The following is a 16,515-nucleotide window of genomic DNA, read 5'->3' as shown; positions in this document are numbered from 1 at the left end:
CTCCTAACTTTGTATACCATATTTACTTGCATACTACGTGCATCTTTCCTCCCCAAAATGAGCCTTCCATATCTGGGGTGAGCATTAAGCATGAAAGCTCATTTTTCTACCCAGAATAGAAGCATGGAGATGTTGTAAGATGGCTGCTGCTACTTTTCCTTCTCTTTGTCCAGCAACTGCTTGGAGGGGGAAGCAGAGCCCAGCAGGGGCAGATCCACAGCTAAGCAGCCACACCTCACTTAGATTCTTGCTCCACCCAGAGTTTAAAACCAATTGCTTGGCAACAGAAGTGGCATTTTTATTCAGGAAGTATTGTACTGAGGAAGTTAATTGACTTCATGCCTTGTTATAATCTATCTCAGGGGTCTAACTGATCCAACCGCATAAAGGTTGCTGGGCTGGTCCGTGATCAGGGTTAGGCAGTGCCGGATCTAGCATGCAGGGCTGGTCCAGCAGGGTGCCTCAAGCAATGTGTGTGGCCGGTTCAGCCTCACGCGCTATGTGCAGTATATGTCTGCCTTGTTCTGGGGCTCCCTCTGTATGTGGTTCATGGGGCCAGCATGGGATGTGTGCTGGCTGTGGGGCTGGCCTGGATTGGGCCCCAGGCTGTCTGTGTCTGCTGGAGCTAGCATGCAGAGTTGGTCTAGCAGGTTGCCCCTGCAGCTCTGTGCTAGCCCCATGCAAGCCTTGGAGCAGGGCTGGTGTGTGCTGTACGTGGCACACTGGACTGGGCTGGCTGTGCGTGCTGCAGGAGGCACAGAGGCCAGCATGGGGTGCACACTGCATGTGGCACCTTGCCAGAGTGACTCTGCATGCTAGCTCTAGTGCAGCCTGATCCGAACGATTTAGCGTGGGTGCCGCATGCAACACACATCCCGGACAGACCTCTGTGCTGCATGCAGCACCTGTAGTGTCAGGTCTAGCCTGTGTGCCAAACCAGCTCTATGTGCAGGGTCAATCCGAGACCCACAGGCTGGCTCCACAGGTTGGATGCAGCACATAGACAATATGTTAGATACCCACGTTCTACCCGATTCCTGTTGCTCACTTTTAATGCCATAGGTGTTTGTGACCTGAAATACTCCTTTCTAATGGCCTTGATATTCCTAATCATGATGCTATCCTTTCTTCAGCAATTTTGCTGTGTGTTAGATACTCCCAGTCTCTCTCCTCTTAATTCACAGCCCTGTAGATTGTTTTTAGCTCTTTTCCAAAATTCTAGTTCTGCCCATGGAGTCTGGTCTCCAGCAGCAGCAGTTAGTTTCAGCCTTTGTCTGAGCAGGGAAGAGCTGCTGACAATTCAGCTGAGAAAGGGTTAAAACTGTAGCATTTTCCTAAAGAGGAAAGGGAGGGTGAACAAGCTGAAGATTAGGCTCTGTCCCTGCTCTGTGTAGCCAGAACTCTAGAAAAATCTTTTTCTTCATTCAGCCTTCCTAAACACAAAGTGTGTCTTTTATTTGGGGGCATGCAGTATGCAAGAAAATATGGTATCTTCCCTTCCTGCTGCCCAGTGGGTCAGCTTCAAGGGGAAGAATGAAGAGTGCCTACAACCTGGTGGTGAAAGCACATTTGTTGGGAAGGGCCAGGTACAGTGGCATCAAAACCTCTTGGAGGGTGGGAGAGGGGCCTAGAGCCCTGGGCCTGAGCAAGTACTGTAACCATAAGGCTATTGGGTTAGAAGGTGGAAGGGCTGCCTCTTCCAGACACCTGCTAGTTGTGGTTTTTCTGCATCGAAAGTTTTGGGACTTGCACAACATTATGTGTGAGCCTGGGCAATTCAGTTCTGCTTGGGTGCCTACACACAACCAGAGTGCAATTTTCTGAGTATGCTGAGACAGAAGCTCAAGGCAAGTGTTGCTATGCACGTGCAAATAGAATCAAACTGCATGAGCACCAGAAGTTGCAGTTATGGGGCATGTAAGTGCCACTTGGTCATGTAACAGTGAAATATGATGTAGCCCCTCTGATGCTGAAGGATCCTTGAGCCCTTTAGAACCGCTGAGAAATATGTACTTATGCAGGAAAAATGGAATATTGAGGACAGGGGCAGCTTATGTAAATTTAGCATCCACCTTCCTGGGCTCAGATTTTTGTCCTGCCAAATGAATCATGCTGCTTCCCTCAGGTCTTGCACAAATGCGTTCATGGTAGGGAAGTGCAAGCATTCAGGTTTAGCGCGAGGAAAAGATACCCAGGCAGACCAGAATAGGTGAAGTGCTGAGCATCCTGTGAGCTTTGGGTGTTCGACACCTGGCAGGCTGTGCTCTGTACTCTGTTGGATCAGGCCTGAAATCATGTGCTGAAAGCCCCGTAGCAAGGTAATATCACGGAGGGAATTAAAATGTGGAAGCACGTGATTCAAACAAAATCATTGGTCTGGCTGAATGGCCACTCTCTACTCCTGCAAGATGATTTGTACCATTTATTTTCCAGCTTTGGTCAAATGCTGAATAGTTTCTTGATGTGATGATTGGGGTGGGGGAGATGGAAACGTAACTAGACCAAGATGTAAAGAGAAGGAGAGACTAGTTAACTTGTAAAGTTTGGGGAGAATCTGGTCAGCAGTGCTCTCACATGCTTGGACATGCCCCCAGTCCATTAAGTGTTGCTTCTTCTGGTTCGCTTCTGCACAACAGCATTACCAAGGTTTCCATCACCTTTTTTCTCCCCTCCTTCCTGCTTTTAAGCACTGCCTGTCCTGCAACATACACTCACTTAAAAGTGTGAAAACTGTTGCCCTGAGCATTATAAAGGCCATCAGCTTTGACAAAGCCATCTTTTAGTTTTGGTTTAACAATTAAATATGTCAATAACTGCTTGAATGGAATTGATTGGGTTTTGTCTTTTGAAGCTGGATCAAATATTCTTTCTGAACTTGTATTCGTGTTATAGCATGCTTATGTAAGTACATTAAAAGTAGACAGCAATTTTTCTGTGGGGAGAGGGAGAGAAATCTTACAATGCAGGTGGGTGGTCACTTACTAGCAATAATACACTGCAGATAAATTCTTATGCTGTAACCCCAAGATCCCATCAGGTGTCTGTAACTCTAGAGTAACTTAACACAGTATCATATTATTGATGGGTTCCTTTCTTCTGTGACCTCAGGCAAGGTCAGCCTGTATATCCCATCTCGAGTGGATTTAGGCAGCCCTACCCATCCTCACTCTCAGTCGACCCTTCCATGTCCAGGTAGGTGTAGGAGCTGAATGACTGACTGGGGAGTAACTGCTGGCATTAAAGGGCAAGTTGGTCTTCTGCTTGCATCTTAGTCTGCCTTTGCTTGCTTTTCAGTCAGCTAAAAACTTACGCATAATTTTTATATAACATGTTTGTGCACATACAGTTTTGCCTGGATCCCACACTGGTCTCATTTCACGTTTTCCAAGCAGCCACTGACATAATAGAATTAGTTAAAAATACAATTTGTAAGTATTTTTAATATTCAAATCACTTTTTCTAAAATGTGCAAAAATAGTTCACTGTTTAGCCACAGCATAGTAGAACGCTTCCCTAAGTGTGAAGTCAGATAAAATACGCTGTTCCAAGTTTAGATTCTGTACTTTAATTCTGCAGTTTGCCTTGAATAGTTTGGGTACCATTCCATTCAGAAACGTACTATAAAAGTAGGTGTTTCTTAGCCCAGAGCTCTTGAAAGCGATGCTAACAAGGTCAGTCTACACTGGTGTGTGAATCAGGCACTGTGTCTCCATATTAAATGCAATCAAGCAGTGCTAACTGAAACTTGGCCATGCCACACTCAGAACCTTCTCTGTGTAATGCTTTGCACTCTGGAAAGGCGGCTTCTGCATCCTGTGCTTGATGTACGCAAGGTTGCAAATACCATTCCTGCATTTTGTGTGCCCTTTTAAGAAGATGTGTATCTTACGCTGGGGTTCAGATCGTCCAAGTCATACATGATGGCAGTCACCCCTTCTTAATAATGGGTTCTAGAGGCTAATCATGTTTTCCTTACTCCTTTGTAGGTGAGCAGCAGGCGTGGCTTAGTTAAAGTGTCTGAGAAAAAAAGATACCTACTCTACTCCATAACAAAAATATCACCCCATTTTGTTTGATTACTGAGTTTTCTCACACAATGGCTATAGTATGGAGTCAGAGGAACTTGATCCTGCAAAAGGCTGCCTGCTTCATCCTCAGTCTAGCAAACCCACTGAAGCGTGTTCTTGCTTTAATGTCATTGGGACTGGACTGTTTTTAGGCTTAAAATTAAACATGTGCTTAAGTACTTTACTGGATTGAGGTAACAAAATTCACTATCTCCAGGACTGAGCTCAGTTGTTTTGGAGGACTTTTTTTTGGCACCCTTGCACAGTGAAAAGAAGGGTTGATAGTACAAGAACCAGTTGTCTTCCTTTCCCCAGAATACTGTAGTTTTGCTTGAAGTAGTAAAAAATGCTCTGAGTTTATGATAGGTGTAGCCAAAATTAATTATCTAAGACTATCACTTCACTTTCAAGACAGAATCACTTGCTTTTCAAAATAAAGTGAAAAAAAATCATCTATGGGATTTTTTTTTAAGGACTCTTCTTCCCTTTTGGTTTGTGCTGCATGGCAGTTCCCTCTCTTTGTGTTGGCTGGTGGTGGATATTCTAAGAGTGTTGATATGCTGGTGTGGCCATGCAGGTTTTGGTTGAGGAATGTGTACTTCTATTGTTATCCAGTGCAACAGTATGTGTTGCATTTCTGCATGTGCATTGTCAAACTCTTCACCTGAAAGGTAACAACATACATTGTTGAAACCAAAATGTTGACCTGATTTTGAAATAAACCAGATACAATGCACAAATCTTAGGCAAGTAATTTTTACACATTCTTATTAAATAGTGTTTGAGGCATCTTACTGTTCTCAACCAGTCTTTGCTATTGTTATGAATCTCTGTACTTGTTTTCTTTTCCTAGGTTTTCACATCATATGATTCCTGGACCTCCAGGCCCTCACACAACTGGAATCCCTCATCCAGCTATTGTAACACCTCAAGTCAAACAAGAACATCCGCACAATGACAGCGAACTAATGCATGTGTGAGTCTGCCTTTCTGCACTAGCCCTTACTCTGAAAACACTTCAAAAGTCTGTAGTTAAAAGTAGGGCTGAAGAGTTAAACAAAACCAGTGTCTTTCACGAGTGCTCTGAATTCTGACTCTTTATTAACACTAAGGAAGGGAAGTGAATGTCTTCTTGGAGGAGTGAAAAGGTAGGGAGGCTTGTCTTCCAGACCACTACCTTGAATCTGATTCAGGGCAATAGCTGCCAAAAGCTGGTGGCCAGTTGGTGGCCTATCTGAAGATAAACTACCTGATCATCAGTTCATGAATCCCTAGATCAGAAGTCCCCACTATAATTGGCATTCTGTTTAGCAGTTGAGTGCAAAAGGTCCAAGAAGCAAATGGGCAAAGAAACTGAACTACCCTTTCACCTATGGCGGTTGCCTTTGGAGTATTGTGGAAAAGTTGCTGGCAAAGAGGTGTGGACCTTACTGTTGCTGCTACAAAGGTGGACTTAGGTTTATTGGTGAAACAGACTTCACCAGTTGGATATGGCTGCCAAACCAGCTCCTTGAACACTAAATTCATTCATTAAAAACAATAAGTTCAGGAGCTGCAGTCATAGCTCAGACTTGGCAATTTGAATTCAACGCACAATAGTACACACAATCTGGACTTGAAGCGTAGAAATTTCCCTCTCAATATATTTTAGGCTAAAGGTAAATAGTTGCTATCTTTTTTCCCCCCACCACGTTTTAGGAAGCCTCAGCATGAACAGAGAAAAGAGCAAGAGCCAAAAAGACCTCACATTAAGAAACCTCTGAATGCTTTCATGTTGTATATGAAAGAAATGAGAGCAAATGTTGTAGCGGAGTGTACTCTGAAAGAGAGCGCAGCTATCAACCAGATTCTTGGCAGAAGGGTATGTACAGTAATATATCTGTGTATATGTGTGCGTACACTAGTAATTGGCCTATGAATCTCTTTAGAAGATGCAAAGGCTAACTTTCTGCTTGATGCATTGACTAGTTTACAATGATTAAATAAGTGAATAGGAGTCCAGGGTATGAAACCTAAAATTAGCTTCATCTGGTTCATGCAAGAAAGTTAAATATATCATCAAATTAGACTTTCTTATGTTTAGTTGTGATTCTCCCACTTCCCCCTTCAATATGCATGTTATTGATGTTTATCAGCTCACTGCACCTAAATTACACTCCCTGTAAATTTAGAAGTAAAATACAAACTCCAGGGAGTGAGTACCAGAGACTTCTCTTACAATTATCCATGCTCAGTATGAATGGGCTAGCCAAGACCAGGTGTGACTCCCAAAAATTAGAAGAATGAGGTGATTATGTAAATGCTGTTTTTAAGGATATTGCGTCTTTGGAATCAGATGTTTAAATGTCTCCCTACTGTGGACCACCAACACTGCCCAATATTCCTATGCAGCATAGCAATTTTCTAGACAAATAAGCATGTGGATTTTAGGGCACCCAGGCTAGTTCATCTTTTAAAATGGAAATCTTGCTCAAGCTTAACCAGGGAAGACTTGTCATTCTATTCAAGTCTGAAGACTTGCTTCCCCAACTAACAGGAAACATACGCCGCTCCTTTTTTGACTCCTATAACCTATTTTTCTAGTCATCTTGATGGACATTCAGAGGGAACAGGACGCATGTGAAATGCAACTACCAAAATATCAGAAGTGGCTTGCATTGAAAATCACTTCCTTCTTTCTGCTCTCTCTTTGAATCACTTCACTGACGACTCCTTTTTGATCATATCAAACAAGTTTCTTGTGACTATGTTCACGGCCCTGCTGATAACGTTCATTAATATCTTCTTCAGTCATTCTTGAGTCATACCCTTCATGACCTCTCCAGTCATACCCTTGATGCCCTGGTATTATCATCTTCCTCTCTCATGCCTCAGCACTTTTGCCCAGGCTGTTGTTAGCATAACGTGCAGCAAACTTGCAGTGATGCCAGTAAGAATGATGACAAATGATGCCATCAGAACAAATTTATTTAGCTTTTGATTACTTTCTGATTAATGGCCCAAAAACGACTGTGTGCTCACCCTGGTTATCTACATGACCTATGTACTGTCTGTCCTAAATTTCTTTACACCACACTGTCATCATTTCATTGCATGTGCAACTTGGAGTTGGGCATCATTCCTCATCTAGAGAGCTTCTAGTCTGTGAACTGAAAAACCGTGCAAGGTGCCATAGTATGGTAGGAACCATGACCCCTGTGAGAGAACTCTACCTGCAAATGAAAAGAGTTCCTGTTCCTGGAGCCTCCCCAGGGTCTAGATTTTAAATAGGTAGCTTGTGTGGGAGGTGGTAAAAACTGTTAACAGCTGCATCCCCCCACAAGAATATGTAACAAATCCTCATGAAAAACTGCCAAATCTAATAAAACCTTTGGCTTTATGGTCCCCTGTTCAGAATTAGCTCATATAACAAGGCCACTTAGGTGCATAATGGCTCCTAACAATATTTTTTTCTTAATAAAAACAAAAATGCATAAGATAATGAGGAAATAAAATTTAGCTCATTGTCTTATGCCTGTAAAAGCCAAGAAATGCAGCAATAACACCTGTATATCTAGGCTACAGTTGTCCCTTTACTGCTGACTCCACACTTAATACAATTTCCACAAATGAGGGTCTTGTTCAGACTACATTTGCATCCTTAACTCTAAATGATCTTGCTTGGAATTTAATCATTTATCTTATTAATAGTAAACATATCTCTAATTTGAACATTGAATACCTAACCTCCAAGAAATATGAATCTTTGGTTTCAAAGGCATCTCTGTATTCATGTAAGCAAATTTTACGCAGGATTTGGAAATCCCATTTTTGTTGTTGGATAGCATAGGAGTTTGACTGACAAGACTTTAAGCCTGTGAGAAATTGAACTCATTCAGCAGTGCCACATCAGAAGCAGCTACGTGACCTTGACTCTAGGGAATAAAATGAAACTTCTCATGGCCCTGCAGGTGCACGTCTCCAAATAACCTGTAAACTTTCTATGAAGTCTCGATGAGAAAGACAGGTTTCCCTTATCAGAAAGTATTTTAACCTTCAAGCCTGTGGTTAAACAGCTAGTTTCAGTAGTTTTGCTTTCAACTGCATAATCTCTCCAGAAAATGCGGCCATTCTCTTATTTTCTTAAACATTTTCACTTCAGGTGCACTGGAGCAGAAATGCCTAAACTGACAGCTAGTTGAAGCAGACTGACCTTTCTAGCTTAGCCTCTTGGTCTAGTGAAAGCTGGCTGCCTTAGTTGGATCTACCTGCTCCATGAATCGCATTCTTTGTGTGCAGTTTGTTCTTCAGATGTTACTTTTCTTTTACTTGGGTTGCCATTGTTCTTGCTTATATGAAGAGACATTGAATGCTAGTTCCTCTGGAATGTTTTATACACTAGTATTCCAGCGTCTTGTGCGGAGCATGGCAGAAAGCAGTAAATAAGTTGCATGTGTTATGGTTAGTTGCATAATAAAACATGCCAGATGAAAACATAGTAAACACTTAGTTTGTATTAGATGTGAGGGTCACAAAACAAGGCAGTAAGATGAGACTGACCCAACATATTAATCATCTGCTAAAAGTAGTTTTAGTTACCTGCCTATAGCTTTTTCGTGTTTCAAATTTTCTCCTATGTTGTGTGAGAAATTCAAACCAACAAGAAAATGGCCCTGTATAGCAAACTAAACTTAACTCAGCAGATATAAAATACGCCCCCCCCCCCATCTCTTCAGTTAATGTTCTCATAGGTGCAGCAGCAAGTACAAAATTGCCAGATACTGACTTAGGTAGTTCATGTTGCCACTTTGACAATTCAATTTCAGTATTTTAAAAGTGGTTAAGAGAGCAAAGCATCTTTCTTTGGCCTTCTTCGAAGTGAAGTATGTGTAAAGAAAAGGGTCCTCTGGTGTCATAGAAACTTTTGCATTGCTGTTTCTCCTATTGCATGCAGGGGCAGAGTCAGGGTAAAGCTGGATCAAGGCTTGACATTTACAGGGGGGCAGTTGGGGAATACATTAGGTCACACTCTGAGTTGCAGTGCGGGACTGTGAGGGTGTACTTTGGCTGTCTGGACTTCCTTGCCATTGATGACTTTAAAATGGCTTGTAAAAGAATCGTGCATGATGCTAACCAAACAGAAAGGCAGCCCCTACCGCTGCCCCTGCACTGTTCATTCTGCAGTTCATTTACCAGGCGTTACATTAGAATTGAGAGACTAGAGGAACACTCTTGTGTTTTCATAAACACGTGGAAAGGAGATGATCACATGAAGACATCTTTGGCTACAGTGGCCATAATAAAACAGAGCTTTTTATGTGATGGTCAGAGAACATGGCTTTATGAGTAGATCACTTGGAGAGTCCTGTAGTTCTATAAATAATTTTTTTGTCTAGCTCCAGGCAGTTGGCAGTTGTAATGCTGACAAAGTGCCCAAAAACTGGTTAGGAAATGCAGGTGTTCATAATCACTAGCAAATTACTTCTTTGCAATGGGAAAGGATGAAATAAAGGTCAAAGAAACACTTGTTTGTGACATGCATTTCTTGGGTATGAGGCATTTCCTGGTTTAATGCTGTGTTTATTTTATTTGCAGTGGCACGCTCTCTCCCGTGAAGAACAAGCTAAATATTATGAACTAGCTCGTAAAGAAAGGCAGCTACACATGCAGCTTTATCCAGGCTGGTCTGCAAGAGACAACTATGTAAGCCACTTGCTTGATGGGTCTTTTCAACTATTTGTTTCCTTTACCTAAATATTTTTTTTTTTAATTGGGAAACACTCAGGAAATAAAGACAGTCAAGGGGATCTATGTTAGCCGTATATGTATTTGTCTATGAGGAGAATCCTAATCTTTTATTGCATTAGTACTATTCACTCATATTTACGAACTAGAATGTTGTTGTTGGATGGGGAGGTGTAGAAATAAATCGGAGATTTTCAAGGTGTTAATTCTTTTTTATTTTTACTAAAGAATTTTTAGTGTCCGAAGTTTTCAAAGCTTCTGTGAAAATCTTTACTTAAAGCTCGGTGCTCTTGCACTTTAAGATTTAGAAACTGTAGTCATAGATTGATTCATTTTCTTTTGCAAATGATAACACTCCCCCTCATTTAACACAAAGAATAATTTATTTTAGAATTTTCTGATGTATTTATTTGTATGGAATTCAGCAACCAAATGACAGAACAAGCTATAAACAACCTGTAAAGAATTTTCTGATAATACCATATGAAATACCTGATGATCCATGTCATTATGTACGGATATATTGAAATCGTGATATTTTTCAAATTTAATTTGACGTTTTCTTGCATTTGTGTTTGGTCATTGGTTCTTCATAAAATCTTGTGCTCATTAGATTTGAGAAGAGTAACTACTTCCCTGTACGAAAATCTAATATTGAATGTGATAGAAGCTCATCTTTTTTCCAAAAACAAATTTGAATTTCACATTTCCCAAATATAGTTCATTTTTGGAAAAATAAAGCCTACAAAATTTGGCAGGTTTCTTTTTTTTTTTTTTTCAAACAATAAAACCCTCAAAGAGTCCCCCAACCTATTAAAAATATTAATATTTTTTCATGTTTCATATTTGTTCCATGTTTACATTTAACAGAACTAAGAAGTTTTCTTTCCTAAGCATGCTAAAGTTCCTAATATTCCCAAACAAAAGGGACCATGCAAGGGTGTTGCTATGGCTATACCTGATGAAAACCATAGTTAAGATCTAAAGTAGAGGCCAGGATTTACACTGTTTAATAATAAGATGCACATCTTGGATGTAGTTTTAAACTTCATGTTAAGTTACTGTTCCTATAGGTAAAAGATCAACTTGCCAAAATCAGGCCCTTATCCATTGTGGCTTATCGTTGTGTTTTGTGAGTAAATATTCAGATGGAATTGAGCTTTCCAGGAACCTAGTGGAAAGCTGAGATTGTAGTGCCTTGAAAAATGTAGCCTACCACTATCATCACCCATTGATTTATGAAGAGCCATGAGTTTTACAAACCTCTGTGCTTGGTAGTTGTTCTAAAAGATCAAATGCCTCGTGCTTGTGTGCTGTGTGATAAAACATAAATCCTGTGATCCTCCAGAAAGAGGAATCTGACCCTGAGATGTGGATTCCATTCCCTGTTTCATCGTTTGTTTTTTTTATATCAAATGCTCTTAGGCTTGGGGGGCACATTTATTTGTAGTATTGCAGTGTCTTAGCACCTTGTAGCGCTACAAAAGTACAGTCCAATGGGGGTGTACTTGTGTTTGGGGCCCCCTGGCTGCAGTGCCAAAGTTGCCACAGTGGTGTACTATCAAGGGTGTGATAAATCACTGCTTCTTCACTCTCCCTGCCCTCACAGGAGTCTTTCAGTAAGACTGATCACTGACAGCCTTCTCAGTCTCCCTTCCTCAACAGGGGAGAGGAAGGGAGAATCAGAATGTCTTTGATAGTTGCTACTCTGGGTTCTTGGCATCTCTTCTCACCCCCTCCTACCCCTGAAGTGGCAGCAGCTCTCTGCCAAAACCACTGGTTCAGTGATGGATTGTGGCAGCAAGCAGAGCTGCAGCTCCAGGTCCTGGCTGGGCTTCAGCTGTCTTCACTGCTGGTTGTCAGGGAACGAGCCCTTGGAGCGAGGAGGCAGAGTGGAGCACTGTAGGAAGTTGGGGGGCACCAAAAAACTGCCCGCCTGTAGCTCTATATGTAACTCTCATTGTGTTATATGTGGCACTATAAAATGTAGTGCTGCAGAGATGTTCCTGTTTAACACAGGAACTTTTTGTGGCAGATATATCATTTTGTGACACTACAGAGAGTATGGGCATACACACACTTGCTATTTTCAGCACTGAAAGGGCATCTACAGCTCTACAGATATAGCATTTCTCCAAGGCCTTAGTTTCTCATTTGTAGTTTTCCTTCAGTAAAAACTGGATAGCTGCATTTACTATACAAGGTGGTTTTAGTGCTTGACTGCTAAAGTAATAGGGCCCAGGTCCGGAAGTACCTATGTCTTCAGGTATTTATTTGTGAACTTAGACTCTTTGGGGAAGGCTCTTGGCAATGAAAGTGTTGTCAGAAGCCGTTTGAAAGTCACCAAAGCAAATACTTTCCCCCTCCGATTCCCACTTTTGATAGCACATTTGCTACTTTCTTAAGCCCCATCTCCAGTCAGAGATTAGCCTGTATTGCTTATTTGTAGGCTCTTCTCTTGCATCACAGTGTTTGTGCATCTCACCATAGCGTTCTCATTTCCAAAGCATGTTCCAAGCTGCAACTCATTCAGGCTCCTTGTGTAGTTGCATGATCTGCTGAGCAGTGGTCCATAGGTTGACAGAGGGAAGCAGTGCAGTACCTGTAACAATGTCTTGTATAGTAGAAACAGCAATGGGTGAGGGAATACGGATGAATAAACTAGGTATCTTATGCTGTTGGTCTGTCTGGACAGCTCCAAAAGTAGATCCGATTGGACTGCCATAACATCTCTCCATGGCAGCACACCTAGTTTATGTCTCCATGGCAGCACCATCATTATGTTCAAGTCCAGCTAGGAGCGTACTAATAGTCATGTTTGGCCATGAGGCAAAAATGCCATGCTGAGATGCTTGGTGGTTAATGATACTTCAGATAAGGGCACTCCTGTTTTTGGAGTTTCCAGCTTTTTAAGTGTCCCATCAGACTTTGTGAGTGTGCAGGTACTTATTTGGAATTAGTTGGTTAATGTCAAATAGATACAGACTCATCCCTCTTCCCCACCCCCATCAAATTGTAAATATAAAATATTGCCTGTTGCTGTCACCACAGCCAAAATCCCAATGAAGTGATGGACTTCATAGCATGCCAAAGGTGAGCATTTCCATGCTCTGGTAGAAAAAACAGTGATTTCCAGTCTGGGGCCTGCCATGACATTTTTGTACTTTACTCCCCAGAAGTTGACCTCCTCTATACATTACCTGGTTAATTGCACAATTAATTTAGACTAGCTACATGTGCAAATTAACTATTATGCCTTAAAAGGTCCATCCAGCTATAAAGTTAGAGCTGGAAAATATGTAATAACTTTTTTATACCTGGTATCTATCCAGTTTTCATTTGTAGGGTCCATGCCCCTGCAGCTGGAAGCTCCATCAGCTGACAGGTCTCTCAGCCCCAGGGTTGCAGTAGGCACTACTGCGGCTGCATCTCCGACAGCTGATGACCCTCAGATCCATGGCACTGTCCCACAGGCTGCTGTGGCTGGGAGTCCTGTCAACTGGGAGTCCTCGGGCTGCCACGGATGAATCTTGTCTGCTGACGGGACTCCCAGCCATGGCAGCTTGCTACTAGTATGCTGGTGCAAGGGGAGCCCAGGATTGTATTCCTGGGCCCTTCCTGCACCAGCAGTAAGGCACAATAGGATCTGATGCTGGATCCTACAGCTGTTATTGTGTGGATCATGCATGAAATCCTATCATGCCTTTACATGAATATCTAGAGGGGGCCATTGAAATAGTCACCAGTACAGGTAAATTAGCTGATGAGCTGTTATGTGATAAATAAGGATTTTGTTTCCAATACCCAAACTATGTTAGTAGACCTATACTGAAGTGCATCCAGAAGCAAATAAATAAGTAGTATAAAAGAGGTATTTAAAAGCAAGAGGATTTCCACTGTCCTGCTTGAAAAGCAACCACATACTTAGGAACTGCAATTATGGCTACCCCTCCCCAAGTGCTCCTTCCACCCCGGCTACCACACACATCTTTGGCTGGCATATGCTTTCTGAAGTCAAGCTTTATGATTTGTGGTTATTTTTTAAAGTTTCTTTACAACCCAGTGATGGACACTATAGGAGGACAAGATGCCATATACAGATCTGTATCTCTTATCTACTTTCTTACTTGTGCCCACTTTACTTTGTTACAGACCAACATTTTTCAGACAGTGTACTTATCTTATGGGATGGCATGTTTTTGGACACTGTTGCAGTCCCTCTTCCTTTTACTATATATGGTGGGATGGCAATGATCAGAGCAGCTCAGAAGAGAGCATTTTTATCAGTCAGTCTCTTTGAGCAGCCATCATTTGAGTGTTTTCTTTTTGGGTTATTACTTTGATTGTGTGATCAGACTAAAAGCTAAGACAACATTCCTCCAGTACCTAAAATCTAAAAAATGTTGAATTTGTCAAATTTGGTGGCTGCTGGCAAATGCACTAGTGTCTGAAGTTTACAAAATAATGTTAGACATAATCCAGTCTCAGAATGACTCCTCTGTTTTAGTTGGTCTGGTTTGTTCAAGCTCTTTCAGAAATGTCAAGAGTGTTTCCCAAGTGCATTCTTTGTTATTTGTAGTACTGACACTGACAATCTTCCTGAAGCACCTTTTCAGTTCCTTCTGTCTTTCCACTGTCATGATATTCCTGGAACAAAAAAACCCGCCTCTGACTTGCATTAATATCCTCATTGGAAAAGAGGAGATTGCTAACAAAATTACTCTATTAGGAATGAGCTTTGTTTCCCTCTAAATCCTTCCTTGGATGTATCCAGATTCATTATATTTGGTGGCAAAAAAAGGGAAAAAGTCATGACCCTGGGCAAGTAAGGGGACAGGCCTGCCTTAGTTTACATCTGAAATAGGCAGAATATTCACCACAAAAAGGCATTTAGGGTCTAATGTCTGCAAAAAGTGCTTTGAGGTTCTTGAATTAACAATTTGGTTCCAAAAGCTAAGTAGGCTGTTTACAAATCACTTTGTCCAAACACTTTGTTTGCTTACAATAGCATTTGACTCTGTCACTTGTAAACACAAACTGCATTTGAAGTCATTATTTCAAGCCAGCCCTTGCTATCAGTTGATTTAAAATGTCAAAATTGCAAGCAGTGAGTGTATGCAATATGTCTCTTCATTAATGTGAGCAAGATGTACCTGCCTTTCTTGATCATGGCAACCATTTAATCCCATCAAATGTGACAAAGTGAATAAAATGCAACCTCCGTGAAGGGTAGTACCACCTTCAGTAGTGAAATGTCTTAATTAGGGGATAGGCAGACAAGGTTCCTTGGGTGAATTTGATATCTTTTATTAGACCAACCCAAATGGTTGGAGAATAGTTATTAAGCAAGCTTTTGAGTTCAAAAACCCTTTGTCAGGCTAAGGAAGTTTCAGCAGTTGGTGTGTGCTCTTCCTGGATGGAATGAAAAGTGAAGAAGTCAGGGGCTGGGCTGGGGAGTCAGTTGCCAGGCAGATTGTAATGTATCAAAAATCCAATGTCTATGTTTAGTCCCTGATCTCTAGTATCCAGGTTGATGAAATGGAGCTCATAGGCTCGTCTCTGGGAAGTGTTGTGTAAGTTTCCCTTGAGGATCAGGACTGAGAGATTGGAGAGAGTGGCCCTCCTGTGAGTAATGTGCCCCCACCGGTAATTGGGTATTTCTGTCTTTGATAGATTTCTGGTGTGTGTTCATTCTGGTGTGCAGTTGTTGTTTGGTCTGTCCTACGTATTTTCCATCAGGGCATTTGGTGCATTGGATGAGATATATAACATTTCTGGAGGTGCAGCTGCAAGATCCAGGGATGCTGATAGCTCTGTTGTGGGGTGTAGTAATTGTGGGGGTGGTGGAGATGTGGATAGATTTTTAGTTTCCTCCTTTATGCTGAGTTTTCACTATAATTTTACTTTGGATTTAATATCTTTGTAATTCTGGAGGATCCCAAAGTAATCTCTAACTGTAGGTAGCACTAGGGCAAAGATCAAAATCCAGGACTGCCCCTCCCAGGAGAATACCCTTCTTGCTCTCATCTTTGGGGTTAGAGTCACACTCTCTCTTCTTCTATTTCTGGCCCTGTGAATCTTGCATTTTTGTTTGACCCGGTGCACAGTGGCCCCATTGCAATGGGACAAGTGGAGCATGCCTCCATCCTAGACTGGGTGTTAGCCTGGTGGAGACTGTGCTCCTTGGAAGTGGGAGGGCATCAGTTTGAAACCCTTCAGGCAAAAGGAAGCATTGCTCCTCAGGGTTCCCACTTCTTGGGGTAGTGTTCCAGTAAGAAGGCAACTGTGTATACGAGTGGTTCTCAACCTTTTTTAGACTTGAGGCATCCCCTAGAAAATGCTGACTCTTAGTTTTCACTTCATTTTTTTGACTATGGAAAAATAATAAAGCAGTGTTTCTGTTGCAAAGAACTCAGAGACAACAGGTCACAATTTTTAACACCATGGATTCTTACTTGAAATCTCTGGGTTGATCTTGTGAAATATGTTTGCACACCTAATAGTGTGCCATGGTACCCTGGTTGAGAATCACTGGTATAAAAACCTCTTTTGGCCATGTTTAAAAAACAGAGAGCCAATACAATTCAGATGTGAAATTGTATTCATTTATACTATCACCCCCGTCAGAAGAAAATGTATATAATAGTATAGTAAACTGTTTCTTTTCTAGGGGAAGAAAAAGAAGAGGAAGAGAGAAAAGCTACAGGAGTCAGCATCAGGTATG

The 16,515-nt window shown here is 41.7% G+C and overlaps 1 protein-coding gene across 1 annotated transcript in view; it reads left to right on the top strand.

Moving 5' to 3' along the window:
* LEF1 (lymphoid enhancer binding factor 1) overlaps positions 1–16,515 on the top strand; it is a gene marked incomplete at its 5' end in the record, with an annotated part of 106,663 nt that overhangs the window by 78,157 nt on the left and 11,991 nt on the right. The window contains 5 exons of the mRNA XM_025212777.1: positions 3,109–3,192; positions 4,921–5,043; positions 5,766–5,928; positions 9,642–9,749; positions 16,462–16,510. Coding sequence (XP_025068562.1) covers positions 3,109–3,192; positions 4,921–5,043; positions 5,766–5,928; positions 9,642–9,749; positions 16,462–16,510 — 527 coding nt within the window. The remainder of the gene's footprint in view (positions 1–3,108; positions 3,193–4,920; positions 5,044–5,765; positions 5,929–9,641; positions 9,750–16,461; positions 16,511–16,515) is intronic.

Source organism: Alligator sinensis, unplaced genomic scaffold (assembly GCF_000455745.1).
Source record: "Alligator sinensis unplaced genomic scaffold, ASM45574v1 scaffold66_1, whole genome shotgun sequence".
NCBI lineage: Eukaryota > Metazoa > Chordata > Crocodylia > Alligatoridae > Alligator > Alligator sinensis.
This window is presented reverse-complemented; position numbering and strand designations above follow the sequence as displayed.